Below are 16,986 nucleotides of genomic sequence, written 5' to 3' on the forward strand. Positions count from 1 at the left end.
TGTTTAATGTATATATTTAGTCGTTCATTATTCTTAGCATTAGCTTTATTATTGCTGGGTCACCAGACTGTGTTTGTATGTATAATTATATGTATACATCATATGTAAGCACGACAATAAAGCAGTTTGTATTGTATTGTATTGTATAGTTAATTTGTGTTTCATAAAAGGACATTTTATTAGTCCATGAGGAATATAATATACATATTAAAAGTAAGTTTTAATCAGTGATAAACAGTTATGCAAATTATATATAGAACATATAATGAAATGTCAGTGCTACCCAAACCGTTTCAGATCAGCATATATATCATATCATGTTAATTAGCAGGTTTGTATGGGTTGATGTTAAGTATTTTATCCCGCTCATCAAACATTTCTGTGCAAAACTTAACAACTATAGGAGATAGGCCTGCAGGACAGTCAATAATGAAAAATAGGGGGTTTTAATGAGTTTTTTGTTGTGGTTTTTTGTTGTTGTTGTTGTTGTTGGGGTTTTTGTGGGGAGGTATTATTGAAATAAATGAATGATGCATATTGTGAATAAATTTGTATTGTACTTATTTCCCATATGCACGACAGCCGCGTTTTCGGTGATCCTTTCTGACGGTTTTTAACGATCATTGTCGAATTCTAACATCTGTCATTCAAGGGAGATAACACACAAAACAAAAGAATAATAATTTAAGGCTGCTAATCAGTTTTGTTCTGTATCATGAACCATATATTTTGCTAATATACAGAATATTTTGGAAGATGTCTACGTAGCAAAGTAAGACATTAATATATTTGTATTATTTCGCTATTAGTTCAGATATAACTTCATGGAATATTTTGTTATGTTACTTAATAAGTAACTTCCTGGTTATACCAATGTCCATTTTGTTTTTGTTGTCAATCTGGCAATCATAAACAAGCACGGTGACCGTGTAACTATATACTTTTTTTTATATTATTATTAACCTTTAGATTTTTTTTGGATTGTTTTTAGTAATCCTCCTTGATTATTTGGGATTGTATATAACTTGTTATAAAAATGTTTGTAATTTTTGGTGAATTTATTGATGTATCATGAGACATGATGAGTGAAACAGTTTCCGTGAGCATAAGCATTTGGTTTTAAATCATATCAATATTTATAAACAGACAATGGTTATTAAAATACCTACCTTTTTATTAGTATTTCTACGCTTGACCTGAGCACTAAACTGGTCGTTATGTAGCTACATTTACCACACATGCTTCAAAAATTGTAGTATTTATCAGCAGTAAATATTGTTAACTATGTAAGTTGTAACCTGGTTTCGGTGAGCGATACATTTAGTGGTATAATTTACAGCAAAAACTTTCTAACAAAATTTTTCAGTGTTTTATCAAAACATGTATGTTGTTCCAACAAAACATGCCCTTATTATAATTTATAAAAAATATTTAAAATACTTTAAGGCAAATTACAAAATAGAATCCTCCAGAACCAATGTTAACAGACAACATTTTAGGAAAACAAATATAACAATTATGATGTCTTGCAGTCTTGTTATAAGTTGAGCAAATGAATGGTTATAATGGTAAATTTGTTTGGTTAAAAAATATAAACTGCATTCTGAGTTTTAATAAATACCATATATAAACAAATATCCAGAAAGATATTTATGTTAAAACATATAAGGACCATATATTTTTGGCAAGTATCTGAAAAGAGAGTTTTACCAGCAGACACCATGACAATTATATGACTTCAATAACCAGATACCAGTACAGCTGAGAACAAAAGAAATAGTTTTTAAAATTAAGTTTTCTTTCAAATTACAGTCTTTGAAAATTATAGAAAATGTGCTGTGTTTATGAGTGGGTAAAGTTCAATCTTGCTTTCTTTGCTCGTTTTAACTTTATTTTTACAAACATTGCACACAGACGATGTAACCAATGAAACAGGAAGCTCACCAAAACAGGGCAACAGATTATATAACAAGTCACAAATTGTGTAAAATTGTGTAGCAAAGCGATGTTATACTGAATTTGTGACTGTTATACATCGATAAATTCACCATAAAAAATCTAATAATTTGTTACAATTACAAACAACACTTTTATTTAGTTAAAAATACACCAAAAAATCAGATTCTAAAGTTCTTTTTATGACCTGTTTCGGGGAGGGATTTAGCTCAGTCTGTTGAGTACTCGCTTGAGGTGCTTGCGTCGCAGGATAAAACCACCTCAGTGGATCCATTCATCTTATTTGTTTTTTCTTGTTCCAACCAGTGCACCACAACTGGTCAAAGGCTGTGGTATGTGTGAAAGTGCATACCGGTATAAAAGATCCCTTGCAGCATTACAAAAAATGTAGAGTGTTTCCTCTGATGACCACATATCAGAATTACCAAATGTTTGACATCAAATATCCGATGATTAATTAATCAATGTGCTCTGGTGGTGTCGTCAAACAAAAACAAACAAACATGACCTGTTTCACATAATGATGTCCCGTTTGATGTAATGACATCATCTAAGGTTTATTGAATGAATGAATGTTTAACGACATCCCAGCACAAAAAATACATCGGCTAAGGTTTATTGAAAGATAACATCAAGTTTTTAAGTGATGTCATCCAATCAGAATAGAGTAAATCGTATAATGGCGAGAAGTTTGTAATTATATGTATATTATATATTTTAATTTAAAATGTTATATTTGTTTTATTTAAAGTCCAAACCACAGTCAAATTATCAACTACAATAAATTACTCTCATACCTTTAATTAGTTAGATTGCCTCCATATTTTTTCCAAACAGAAATTGTGAAGAAGACATGACACTATTCACAGTGACACAGATTTTTACATACTAGAATGTAACCATGTCACCTACATGTATATCGACTTCTCTCAGATCTCCTTACAAAACATGTAATTTTTCGTTATCAACCATTTTTCTTTTTTTATGGAATACTCTTCAAGAGCAGTGTAAGCCTCTGAAGTATGTGACATAATTATTAGGATGCCATGATGATTGCTTTTTACTATCTATTATCTAACGCATATGATGATATGATTATGTCATACCCTTCTTGGAGAGTATTCCATAAAAAAAAGCAAATTGGCAACCGGCAAAAAATTACATGTATTTTGTTCTAGGAGATCTCGGCCAACAAATAAATATCGACCAATACATTTTTTTTTTCATAATTTAAAAAATATCATTAACTAAGAATTATTTTATTTTAACAACTTTTTTATAAAGATAAACATTTTTCTTTTTCTATTTGTTGTTAAAATATTATCTTATTTGATATTTGTTTCTAAATCATTTCAATATTTTTCAAATTTCAGATAGATTTGATCAATAAGTTGAAAATCTTACACTATGCCAAGTAGTACTAGCAATCCGAGAAGCAGTTCCCGGGGAAATGGACGGAGTTCCCGGAGAAGTAGGTCAGGACATCGGTCTCGCAGTCGACACAGAGATCGAGAAAGCCGAAGTCACAGTCGCTACCGGAATCGATTTCGATTTAAGCACAAGGAAAGAAATTTTGCAGCTGCCGTCTGTAGCATGATATCCATTGTCATAATGTGCGTTGCCCTGGCTGAACCTAAATGGATTTCTCTTAAAGGCGGAAAATGTGGACTTGAATATCGCACTCCTGGCGGGCTGCACTTCCTCGGGGTCTTCCAGTTTTTCTACACGGGACATTTTATAACACCAATGAAGTATAAATACGGACCTGCAAACACTGATAGTAAGAATGTTTTTTATGCCATTGAATTATCAAAAGTTTGACATTATTAGCTGACGATTGATTAATTGGTCAGCTCTAGTGGTGGTGTTAAAAAGAATGACCATCAGTTTGTTTTAGTGCATCCTTAGAAAAAGTGCATTATAGCCTGACCTACCACTTAACACAGTCCAGGTACATGTATCAGGGCGGGTTTTTTAGGGGAGGGAAGGAGGGATCTGTCAGGTCATAGCAAACAGTAACAAGCCCCTGCAGACCTATACACCCTTAAAAATAAACAGTGTCCTTTTTAAAGGGATATAGGAATGATATGCAAAGTGGTGGGGTGGGCACATTAAAAATAATTTATGGACTAATTATTATATAGCGTCACAAATAGTATAACAAGAACCAAAGAAGATATTTTGGCTCTCAAGTGTTGGGGACATACGTGTCACTGGTTCCCATGCTTTGTCTAGCAAGAGATGTTCAGGGCTATAACTGCCTATAACCTTTTACTGCCCCACTCCATCCCCAGTTATTTTAGGCTAGACCTGTACGGCCCAAGATAAAATTAGTTGACTTTTGTTTCCTTTCAAGTTTGTCTGTAAATATTAGTTTATTAGTATTACCTACATGTATGCTTGAAACTATATATAAAAAGAATTTGTCAATTATTTTTTGAAAGCACAGTACAATTATGGCACGACTGGCTAGGGGTTCTGCATTGCATGTTTAGCACATTATGGCATATACAGGAATCTTGGAATGGTACTTTTAATTCTAATACACTGGATATCATTAATTAGTGTGGGTTTTTTAATTCTTTTAAATGTCACATCAAATATTATGGTATGTGCTGCCCTGTCAAGAGGGATGTTCATATAAAAGATCCCACAGTGCTGTTTGACTGTAGTGGCGGCAGAAATTTCCTCTCTTAACCTAATGTTTAAATAATCATGTTACACAAATAGTCCAAGTTTAAATTGTGCTGAAATTTATTAATTCACTTGTATTCCCAAATATGATTAATGTGAAAACAAGAAAAAATGTAAGGTAGTGATTCAGGGCTTCCTAACTCTAAATAAATAATTTAGGGTGTGTGTCATTAATTAGGTATCATTAATTAAGCAAATATGCCATTCCTATCCAAACACCGATTCAAATTTTTCTTTCCACAAATTCGGAAATGAAAATTTCACAAACAAATTATTTCACACCAGTGGATGGATAGACAGATGGATGAATGGTAAATCAAGGTGTACTAAATCATGTAAATGATGATCTAAATCATGTTGGGGGTTTTTAAAAGATGGCTAACCTGTCAGCATGTGACATTGTTTGTATGTTATTTGTTGTGAAGTGTGGTAATTAAGTGCATGTGTTTACTACATGTAGTACTACATACTTTAAATTCTAAGATTTCATTTCACCTGTACGTGTACACATGTGCCTCCTGCAGTTATCTCACAGTGACATGGAGTGTGACACAGCAGGCGTGTGGTATCAGTTAGTACATCACCACCATTGCCATGCTCTTTAGTTTTTCTTGTGTAAAATTACATTGTACTTCCTTTATGTTAGGCCATTTTCATACGCCCATCTATGGGTTGTATTATGGTATGGCGTTGTCCGTCCATCCATCCGTCTGTTAAGTTTTTCTTGTCCAGACAATATCTTGCTTACAGATGCATACAGGACCATCAAATCTCACATATAGGAACAACTTGGGATGACGGTGTGTCGTGTACTATTACTAGGTCACTGTGACCTACTTTTCACGATCTACTGCACATAACAGTAAATCCTTGTCCGGACCATATCTTGCATACAGATGTATACAGGACTATCAAACCTCACATGTAGGAACAACTTGGGATGGTGGTTGGTACAAAACAAACTGTTCATCCATCCCATTGCAAAAATTTCACATAATTAGAATCGAATCATACGGGTAACACATTCATTAATATAGATATGGTTTTTCATCAAACTCCTGATGGGCATATCATGTACCTCACCGGTATACTCTTGTTAAAATTTGATTTTCATGAGTTGGTCCACCTGTTTGGTTTAACGTCGCCTGAACCAACTACCATATTTATGAATTTAGTGACTATAATTTGACAACATATTTTCAGTTGGTTTTTAATAACTTTGGTAATTAATGAGGTTTGGATTTAATTAGTAAATAGAAGGTACATGTAGGGTTATAATAAGCAGGGGGAGGGACATAGCCCAGTGGTAGAGCGCTCACTTGATGCATGGTCGGTTTGGGATCGATCCCATTTGGTGGGCCCATTGGGCTATTTCTCGTTCCAGCCAGTGCACCACGACTGGTATATCAAATGCCATGATATGTGCTATCCTGTCTGTGGGATAGTGTATATAAAAGATCCCTTGCTACTAATAATATTTTTTTAGCAGGTTTCTTCTTTAAAACTATATGTCAAAATTACCAAATGTTTGACATCCAATAGCCGATGATTAATAAATCAATGTGCTCTAGTGGTGTCGTCAAACAAAACAAACTTCATAATAAGCAAACGTCATAATAAGCAGGACATGATGTTGAGAAGTCATTAAAATAATATATTAACTGTCTTGTGGGAAATAGGTCAGTGTGTCTGTCAGTTATTTGGTTGCAGCTAAAAGGTTTATATTTGGCTCAGCCGTCATCGTGTTACTTGGTTAGTGGGCACTTGTGTTAGTAGTGTTAGATTGTAGAGGGGTTTTTCTTTCTTTTCTTTTTTTCTTTCTTTTTTAGGGGAAGATGGGGGGGGTGGGGGGGAGTTTTCTAAATATACCGGTACATGAAGAGAAATCTGTTTGAACAGTAATTTCTTCAACTTCTCCAAAACTACATATATACTTGAACAATACCAGCCAAATTTAGTGGGAAGTTTCTTTGGCACATATATGTGGAAATAAATATATGAATTTGGTCGTTCTAACACACACACACACACACACACACACACACACGTCCGTCTCTCTTTTACCATTTAAAACTAGTTGTAAATCTGTTGGCTGAAATCTTTGCAATGAATTCCAAATTCTTTGCAAATTATACCCACAACTTCACGAGGAATCGGTGCTAAGACCAACTCGATATAAGTCTGCTTTTAAATAACTACACCTGTGTCTTAACTTGGTATGTAATACATTTTCTCTTCTATTACCAAATGAATAATATGGCGCAATGCTCTCTCACACTATCTAGGGGCCTGTTTACTATAGTCTTTCCCACAGGGAATGCCTTTTTTCTTACTATAGAATTTACTCCAACTTATTTATTTCTGAGCCGATTGTTTTCTAAATTGCACACAAAAAATAGTTGTTGGGTTTGTGGGGGGGGGGGGTTTGGGGGGGATTTAAAAAAACATTAAAAAAATGTTCTTGTATCAAACCAAACTGAAATTAATTCACACAAAAAATACTTTTTGTAGGAGGATGGGATGGACTATAAACTGTAATTCTTTTACAACTGCTAGTCTTAAGAAGACCATATGGTGGAAAGCTTCTATGACCCATTGAGAAACAAACTCATTAAATTAATCATTCTAATCCCTCGGGCAAGTGGATGTTGTGTATTCCATGAGTGTGGTAGATGGGGTCAGCAATTTACTCAAGTGATAATTTATGCACAGAAATGTTTTGTTTATTGTGTTGACAACAGAATACTAAGTTTGGGTACAAGATGTTTTGGGGAGTCATTTATATACATGTCTGGAAAAAAGAAAAAAGAAGAGAATACTGTTTCAAATTTAATAAAATAAAGGAGTTTTAAAATACCCATACATATGCATGATGTATATCCACTCGGTTTTAATAATTTAATATTACTGATTCTGATGAGTAACGTTTTAAAGTTGCTATCTCACAGGAGCATAATATATAATGGGGGTGTGCTGCAAAAATTATTTATTAACTTTTGCTTTGAAATGTAAACATTACATGTATACCTTCAAATAAATACCCAATAAATATAATAACAAATAATTTACTAGAAAAAAGTGTGTTGGAAAATATATATTACAGAATTCCATGCTTAGCAAATCCTAGATTTTCAGTTGGTAGTCATGTACATGATATTGAATCACAATTACTTTTATATAATCATTTTTATAATCCTAGTGGTATCCTAAAAACATTTTCCCAAATCCAATGCACACACACATAGGTGTAGTTTCCATTTTTATTACATCAATCCCCGTCAGTGGCCCCATTGGACTATTTCTCGTTCCAGCCAGTGCTCCACGACTGGTGTAACAAAGGTCGTGATATGTACTATCCTGTCTGTGGGATGGTGCATATAAAAGATCCCTTGCTGCTAATCGAAAAGAATAGTTGATGAAGTGGCGACAGCAGGTTTACTCTCTATATATCTGTGAGGTCCTTAACCATATGTCCGATGCCATATAACAGTAAAAAAAAAAAAAATGTGTTGAGTGCGTTGTAAAATAAAACATTTCCATCCTTCCATTTTTATTACTATCACAATATTTTAATAAATATCACATCATGATTTAACTTATGATATCCATATGGTATGTATTACTCTGTAATATTCCCAAACTTTTCTATTTCAGTTATGAGTAACTGTGTTACGTATAAGGCAGTTGTCCTCTTCAAAGGTATGATTGCCTTGACATTCTGTGGCATTCTGTTCGGTCTTGGTGCGTTTCTCCTCGATTTAATTGGCTGCATCCAGCAGGGCTTGAAACTGCTTCACAGGAATGCTATTTTGAGTATTATTACATGTAAGTATTGATGGAATGCTATTTTGAGTATTGTTACATGTAAGTATTGATGGAATGCTATTTTGAGTATTGTTACATGTAAGTATTGATGGAATGCTATTTTGAGTATTGTTACATGTAAGTATTGATGGAATGCTATTTTGAGTATTGTTACATGTAAGTATTGATGGAATGCTATTTTGAGTATTGTTACATGTAAAAGTAAAGTTTGTTTTATTTAACGACGCCACTAAAGCACATTGATTTTTTATCTTATCATCGGCTATTGGACGTCGAACATATGGTCATTCTGACACTGTTTTTTAGAGGAAACCCGCTGTCGCCACATAGGCTACTCTTTTTACGACAGGCAGCAAGGGATCTTTTATTTGCACTTCCCACAGGCAGAATAGCACAAACCATGGCCTTTGTTGAACCAGTTATGGATCACTGGTCGGTGCAAGTGGTTTACACCTACCTATTGAGCCTTGCGTAGCACTCACTCAGGGTTTGGAGTCAGTATCTGGATTAAAAATCCCATGCCTCGACTGGGATATCCGAACCCAGTACCTACCAGCCTGTAGACCGATGGCTAACCACGACGCCACCGAGGCCGGTTGTGTTACATGTAAGTATTGATGAAATGCAATTCTCAGTATTGTTATATGTTAGAAGTTATGTAAAGTAATTCTAAATATTGAAACAAGTAAATATTGATGAAATGCATTTGTTAGTATTGTATTATTACATGATGTTTTCAGTTGGATCTTTTAGGGGTGATGGGGTTGTTGGGGTTTGTTGTTGTTTTAGTCACCATTCCCTGTTTCTGAAACCTATACTATGTCCAGGAGTTACATCTCTCTCTCTCTCTCTCTCTCTCTCTCTCTCTCTCTCTCTCTCTCTCTCTCTCCCACTCTCTGTCTCTCTCCCACTCTCTCTCTGCCAACCCTCCCTCTCCCTTCCTGTCTCCATTCATCTCTCTCTCTCTCTCTCTCTCTCTCTCTCTCTCCCTCTCTCTCTCTCTCTCTCTCCTCTCTCTCTCTCTTCTCTCTCCCTCTCTCTCTCTCTCCTCTCTCCTCCCCTCTCTCCTCTCCATTCATCTTCCTCTCTCTCTCTCTCTCCCTCTCTCTCATCTCTTTCTCCTCCTCTCTCTCTCTCTCTCTCTCTCTCTCTCTCTCTCTCTCTCTCTCTCTCTCTCTCTCTCTCTCTCTCTCTTTCTGTCAAACATATACACACATATATAAAATATACTTGAATTGTACATTCTTTTTGTTTTCCTTCAGCCGTGTTATGTGTGTCTGTGAACATGTTCTGTTACTGGGTATCGACGGAGGTGGAGAAAGTTCAGAAGAGCACCAAGCTGCATTACGGCAGCAAAGTCGAGGTCACATTCGATGTCAGCTTCTACCTCATCACAGCGGCGGGCAGCATGTCCGTGTTCGCAGTGGCATGCAACTGCCTGCGCCGCTACCCCACATATGAGGATTCTACCCCACTAACCGACGACTACGACGACCTAGAGGCACTGATAGCACGCAATCCCGATGCCTCTCAGATGCTCCACATGCCACCACCCCCAGCATACACACCCACAGCTACTACAGCACCATGTACAACAACAACAGCTACAACAACAAGTTCAACCTCTACAGCAACCACAACAGCCAGCGTGGCATGATTACACATTTTAAAATACATGTACATATATATATTATATATATATATATATATATATTTAATGTGGTTTTACATGTGCTTCATGTTCAAATACATGTAGTTACTATGCAGAGATGAGTTTTAAGATATTTGTTTTTAAGAACTGGTGTGTGGTAAATTGTTACCGTAAATCCTCGAATATTGGCTGGATATGAAAAGAGAGAAAGGTTTTCATATAGAGGCCATGGTACAGCAATCTCACTTCTTGCTTTAATAGTTTTTACCAGTACCAATTCAAATAGAACTAGAGTTCAAAATAAACTTGTGTGGGTTTTTTCGCCTTCAAATGTCCATGTAATTCAAAATATTTGGCATGTTTTAACACTAATCAGCTAACAAATTGTTTTATTAATTTTGTAACTGTATTAGACATATATAATATTATGTGTTGATGAACAGAAGTATTTTCACATCCAGTGAAATAAGTTGCAGAAGACAAGTTTAAAACATATTTACAACTTTTTTGTTTGTAATAAGTCATACAATTTATAGCACTGGTGTAGGAGGGGGGGGGGGGCATGTGCCCCCCACTTTTCAGATATTTTGCTTTATATTTCCTTTATAATAGTGTAAAAGTGCCCCGCCCCCCCCCCCCCCCCTCCCCCCCCAGTTTTGGCACTTTCCTATGCCACTGTATAATAGTAAATACCAGTATGTACAGTCTCCAGAGTTACTTTTGAAATGGTGTCTAAGATAATAGACGCATTACCATAGTTTGACACCCAATAGCCGATTTATTTTTCGTGCTGGGGTGTCGTTAAACATTCATTCATTAATTCATTCAAAATAATACACTGTTACTCTTGTTACAGACTGGAATTTCTCTTAGTGGAGTTCTGTTCAACGATTTGCGGTTTTCATAACTACTTAACTGGTTTCAGAACTATCTGAGATTGGGTAGCTATTTATCTGGTTTTATGTCCTGTCTGGTACTGAAACAACACCAGATTCCTATGTGTGTGGTGGTTACAAGACTCCTTGATGTCTGGTGGTACCAGACTCCTAGATGTCTGTCAAAAATTTAGGTGGTTTTTTTCCAGCACGATTGTGTTGCACATGAATGAGATTCAACATGATGGCTGCCCTAACTTTGAGTATAATTAAAAGCATCGTTCTTATTTATGTCATACATATGTGGAATTCAGACATTAAGACAAATCAGAAGTTCTTTATATTTTTATTAGGTGGTTTTTAATCTCTTCATATTTTACAGTATTAATTCTTTAAACTTAATAAGAGTTATTTCCCTTGACCTGATAACTTCATTTTGTTAAGTCTTTTTAGTGCCTGGACCTCTTTTTGAATGTAGGCACGTTAATAAAGTTAAAAGTAAAAAGGTAAGTCTTTGATGTGAAACAATTAAAAAATATATACCAGCTTCAGTGTTGTAATGGTTACCATCAGACATAAGGCATCCCGGTACTGGCTTACAGCCAGAGTGAGTTTAACGACTCTTTGAGTAGGACCGGCCTCGGTGGCGTCGTGGTTAGGCCATCAGTCTACAGGCTGGTAGGTACTGGGTTCGGATCCCAGTCGAGGCATGGGATTTTAAAATCCAGATACCGACTCCAAACCCTGAGTGAGTGCTCCGCAAGGCTCAATGGGTAGGTGTAAACCACTTGCAACGACCAGTGATCCATAACTGGTTCAACAAAGGCCACGGTTTGTGCTATCCTGCCTGTGGGAAGTGCAAATAAAAGATCCTTTCCTGCTAATCGGAAGAGTAGCCCATGTAGTGGCAACAGCGGGTTTCCTCTCAAAATCTGTGTGGTCCTTGACCATATGTCTCACGCCATATAACCGTAAATAAAATGTGTTGAGTGCATCGTTAAATAAAACATTTCTTTCTTTTTCTGTGAGTAGGTGTGAGACTCTTACACTGACTTCTCTCTAACTAACCACTAGCCCACTGTCTACACAGACAGCCCAGATAGCTGAGGCGTGTGTCCAAGACACTTTTAATCGTAATTGGATATAAGTACAAAAATAAGTAGAAATGAAATGAAAATAAAGAACTAAGCATTTAAATTTGTATCATGTTAATAAAGGTAGTGATGTTCCTTTTTTCTTGGTGTGTGTTTGGTAAGTGTAAACTTAACGAGGTTTTTGTGAAATGGGCCTCAGTTATTGAATACATTTACTTGTGGTATGCATGGTTATTGCACATTTTTTATATTTGCTGTCACACTCGGAACAATCAAAAGTGAGACGTAGCCATACATACCACTCGTATGTTTAAACAGTAATTGATTGTACTAAATAAACAATTCTTTGTACCAATTAACCTGGGTAAACATGTCTTTGAAAGGTTGCCAAAGTTTTTAAAAATAGAATAGTGCTTGACAGCTTATAAACAGTGTATGAACTGCAGGTCACTTCTAGGTAGGGACTGGTCTTGAATTGATCACGGGGGGTGGGGTTGGGAGGTGGGAGAAACTGTGGGTGATTATTTTACGATTGATCATGGGGGGCATTGTGGTTGATTATTTTATGATTGATCATGGGGGGCATTGTGGTTGATTATTTTATGATTGATCATGGGGGGCATTGTGGTTGATTATTTTATGCCTGGTGCATATTTTGCTTCAGTTTGTTTAAACAAAACTTTTGACGGTAATGGCTTTACAAAACAAATTGTCTTCCTCTCCCCTCTATATGATCAGCTATGAAATTGTCCTAAATCAAATTATGGGACAGGATTTAGCTCAAGTCGGTAGAGCACTTTCCTCAGATACTTGGGTTATCGGATCAGACCTCCTCTATGGACCCATACTAGTGTGTTTCGACTGATGTATCAAAAGCCAAGGTATCTGCTGTCCTGTTTGTGTTTTATAAAAGATCCCTTGTTGCTGATGGGGAAAAAAAGGTAACAGGTTTCCCTCGTATGTCCCAGTGGTAAAGCGTTCGCTTGATGCGCAGTCTGTCTGGGATCAATCCCCGTCGGTGGACCCATTGGGCTATTTCTGGTTCCAGCCAATGCTCCACAACTGGTGTAGCAAAGGCTGTGGAATGGTGCATATAAAAGATCCCTTGCTGCTAATCAAAACAAGTAGCCCATGAAGTGGCGACAATGGGTTTCCTCTCTCAATATCTGTGTGATCCTCAACCATATGTCTGACACCATATAACCGTAAATAAAATGTGTTGAGTGCGTCGTTAAATAAAACATTTCCTTCCTTCCCCATATGTATGCTAGTATATACACTCAACATGAATCAAGGAGCATCACCAGTTACCATCTGCTATAGATCTGTGTGTCAACAGTGAAGGTCGTATGTTGGTGCAGTAAAGTTGAGATACATTGAATTTTAATGTGATAGCATGTAAGTAATCGGAAGTGTTTTAAAATATTTATTTTTTCATGATTCGTCCCACCTAATCTTAATAGTTGATTAATTAGTATTTATCTTCCTTTTGTGTGTATCTTGGTGAAATTCAGATCTGTTTGAGCGAAAGTATCACAGAGAAGGGATTTTTGTAGAATAGAAAATGTGTTTTGTTTATTGTTTGTGTTTTGTAATATGCATGAGTTGTCTTATCGAATGCTATACAGTATTTCTGGGTGACCAGGGACTATTCTGCATTTGTAGCCATTTTAACTTGTTTGCAGCAATAATTATTGTAGCCGTTTTCAGTTATAAAATTGCATTAAACACAATTTTTCTTCCTAAGAAAATTAATATTCACAGGTATCAGAAAGTTTCAACTGATGAGGTTCAAGTATTATCTTCAGAGTCACTGGCATAGGAAACGGGGGGGGGGGGGGGGGGGGCAAGGGGGGCCATGTGTCCCCCACCTTGTAGCAGCAGTGATGGTTTATATATATTTAGACATGTATTTATGTATGTGTGTGTGTGTGTGTGTGCGCGCACACATCTCTCTCTCTCTCTCTCTGCCCCCACACACACACACACTTTTTAGCACCTTCCTACATTCGTGAGAGTTGAACTCGTATAGGGATGGATGTAAAAATAAATAGTAAATTAATTAATTGATAAAATGGCAACCTACTCTAGAAAACATTTCTGATATTTTTCCGGAAATACAATGTTTGGGTGAGGTTTTTGTTTAGTCTAGGTTTCACATGTAAGTAGACTAATGTACTATTTTAATGGCTACAAAGTCAGCATAATCCCGGTAAATAACAAATGTACTTACAGCTTCGTCTTGGAATAGTAATTCTGCACATATTATGATGTTTGTAGTAGCTCAGAAACGTATATCATACTGCTTTAATAGCATGCACTATTTTTATGACCTTTGACCTTTTCACATATATACTTGTATCAATAATTAAGATTCTGCTCTATATCCATTCCCCTCATTATATTACCAGTGTGTATTACAGTAATTCTCATTTTTCATGATACAGATGATTTTCAGCACTAATGTAATTTCTGTACATAATGAATTAGGTTCATTTATATGAAATATAAAAAATATGCTTGAATCTACTTGTGTGAAAAATTAAATATAGGATATTGAATGCTTGAGTTTATTTACGTGAAATATACAATAATATGTTTGAAATTCACTAAATTGAAATGTACAAGAAATTTCTCCTTATAAAATAATTAGGTAACATGGTGAAATCCTGATCTGTTTGGGCAAACGTACTGCAAAGAATGGTTGAATTTCTTATGTAAAATAAAGTATTTATGTGTTTCAGTTACTTTATGTAAAATATACACGTAAGACAATCTGATTAAATTTTCCTTCATGTAATCTGTCAGAATGTGCTTGAATTTCATTGTGTGAAATATTAGGATTCTGTTTAGATTTCCTGAGTGATACATATACACTGACAATATTGTTGAATTCTTATACTAGTATGTGAAAATAGAGACATATGTGCTTGAATTTTCTTGCATGTAATGTATGAAAATAGGCCTTGCATTTCATGATGTGAAATACAAATATATAAAACAATGTGCTGGAATTGCTTTATGGGAATAACCTTACATTAAATTATAGGAAATTATGCTTGCACTTTTCTTAGTAAACATTTTCTGATACATTTTATCATTTTATGTTAAACCATCGTTTAAATTAATTGTTTTATTTTTTGTAACTTAACTCACCATTTTAGTAGTTGGGTTGTCAGTATTTTATGTTATTTTATTTTTTAAATATTTTGTTGAAAAAAGCACAAATTGATTAAAATAAAATCATGGTTTAAAAAAAGTAATGTTAATTTTTACGAATCCAATGGTTAGGTTACAGCAAAAATAAATAATTATGATTGGTCCTAATTGGACAAAATATTTAGTTTGTAATTTTTTTATTTTATTATTATTACATATAATTTAGTACTTAAAAATGCTTACAAAGAAGTACATTTAATGCAGATAATAAAAGGTTAACTTTGCTAATACATTATAATTTTCTTGTTTAATTCTAAAAAGATTTACTTGTGTATATGTTTAAACACTGCCAAACTATGTGTACTTACTGATAGATTTCTTTCTTAATATCAAGGCTTATAGAAGTAAAGGGTTTATCCATACTTGCATTCAGATCAGGGCCCGTGCTTATAAAATTTTTAGAGTCTGGACTCAATCTCAAAAGACGTCACACGCATGCAATTTGTATGGCGTTGCCGTGACGATAAAGTCTCAGACTCTTATTAAGAGTCTTTGAGTCTAGACTCTAAACGTTTTACAAGCACCAGGCGTGGACCTGTGCATGTAAACCTTTATGGTCAGTATTCAAGATATACTGATGGAAAGAAATAAGGGAACACATGGAATTGTAGACCAAATGTAATTCACAACTAGCATAGTAATGTCTGCATTTCATATCAAGTTGTAATGTGGAATTGAATGTCTGTAGTGTTGAATGAGCTGCCTATATGTTCCCAGTCAACCTATGACAATATGAATTGATTTTTGATGCAGTCATTATTTCTTGTTGCTATTTGTGTGATCCTTTATTTCTTTTCATCAGTATATTAAACAGCAAAGTCCTCCAGACATCAGCTACGTGGTGTTTCTATTGGCAAGTCTTTGTTACAACCATGAGACTAGACTGTAAAGCTTTTGTAAGCACAGGGGAAGGTCAAACATTCAAAGGGTTCTAGAAATTATCATTACCATCCAACTACTTGCTCCACCCTTTCTCCACCATCTTAACGGAAAATTAAAACCTCTTTCTGGTGTATATGTAGCTGCACTATGCATTAAATTAAAATAATATAAAAACCGAAGATATACATGTATCATAAATGTAGTGGTAATTTTTATTTTTATTCATTCTCATTATTTAAAAAAAAAAATATTACTTTTTCATTATAATTTTCTCTTATTATGTCATTTTTTCTCGTTTCAATTTTTATGAGAAAGTAAAACGAAAGGAATATTTAATTTAAACTATAGCTACAGCCTTATGGAAGATCAACCTGTATTTTTTATGCCGAGAGTGTTTCGTATCAATAAACAATTTTTTGTAATTATAATCAGTTTTAGCTGATCCCCACCCTTATACCATCATCGTCAATAAAACAACTCAAGCCCTTATAATAATGTCTGGAAGTCTGGAATAGCCTTGATGTTAGTTGAACATTCAGTGAAGTTTTAATTAAAGTATTTTAAACATATTGGTTTCAAGCCGAGCCCAGAACTGTTGGGATTTTCATTACTTGTGTACTAAATCTTATAACTACATGTATTTTCTTTTTATCCATATCTATGTTGTGTATTCTTCCATCATGTTTCATCTTAAAATGTTTACAGTGTATCCCAGTGCTCGTTGTTAACCAGAGGGGTTTTGTTTGTGCTTAAAAGGCGATAGTATGACTGACATGCTTGATTCTTTTGT

At 35.0% G+C, this 16,986-nt stretch overlaps 1 protein-coding gene across 1 annotated transcript; it reads left to right on the forward strand.

Annotated features, from left to right (window-relative positions):
* The first annotated feature begins 656 nt into the window (after positions 1 to 656).
* On the forward strand, positions 657 to 11,689 carry LOC121383282 (transmembrane protein 127-like). The gene is made up of 4 exons (XM_041513200.1): positions 657 to 772; positions 3,330 to 3,736; positions 8,305 to 8,475; positions 9,738 to 11,689. Exons 2-4 carry the CDS (start codon positions 3,364 to 3,366, stop codon positions 10,130 to 10,132), a joined length of 939 nt encoding a protein of 312 aa, XP_041369134.1. The 5' UTR covers positions 657 to 772; positions 3,330 to 3,363; the 3' UTR covers positions 10,133 to 11,689.
* Positions 11,690 to 16,986: the final 5,297 nt, after the last annotated feature.

This window comes from Gigantopelta aegis, chromosome 10 (assembly GCF_016097555.1).
Source record: "Gigantopelta aegis isolate Gae_Host chromosome 10, Gae_host_genome, whole genome shotgun sequence".
NCBI classification, from domain to species: Eukaryota; Metazoa; Mollusca; class Gastropoda; order Neomphalida; family Peltospiridae; genus Gigantopelta; species Gigantopelta aegis.

What these genes read in the sequence shown, in the direction of transcription:
- LOC121383282 (XM_041513200.1), top strand. Translation starts at nt 3,364, where the DNA reads ATGCCAAGTAGTACTAGCAATCCGAGAAGCAGTTCCCGGGGAAATGGA. An exon ending in CGGACCTGCAAACACTGATA is followed by an intron (nt 3,737 to 8,304) that starts GTAAGAATGTTT and finishes TTTCTATTTCAG; the next exon opens with TTATGAGTAACTGTGTTACG. An exon ending in TATTTTGAGTATTATTACAT is followed by an intron (nt 8,476 to 9,737) that starts GTAAGTATTGAT and finishes GTTTTCCTTCAG; the next exon opens with CCGTGTTATGTGTGTCTGTG.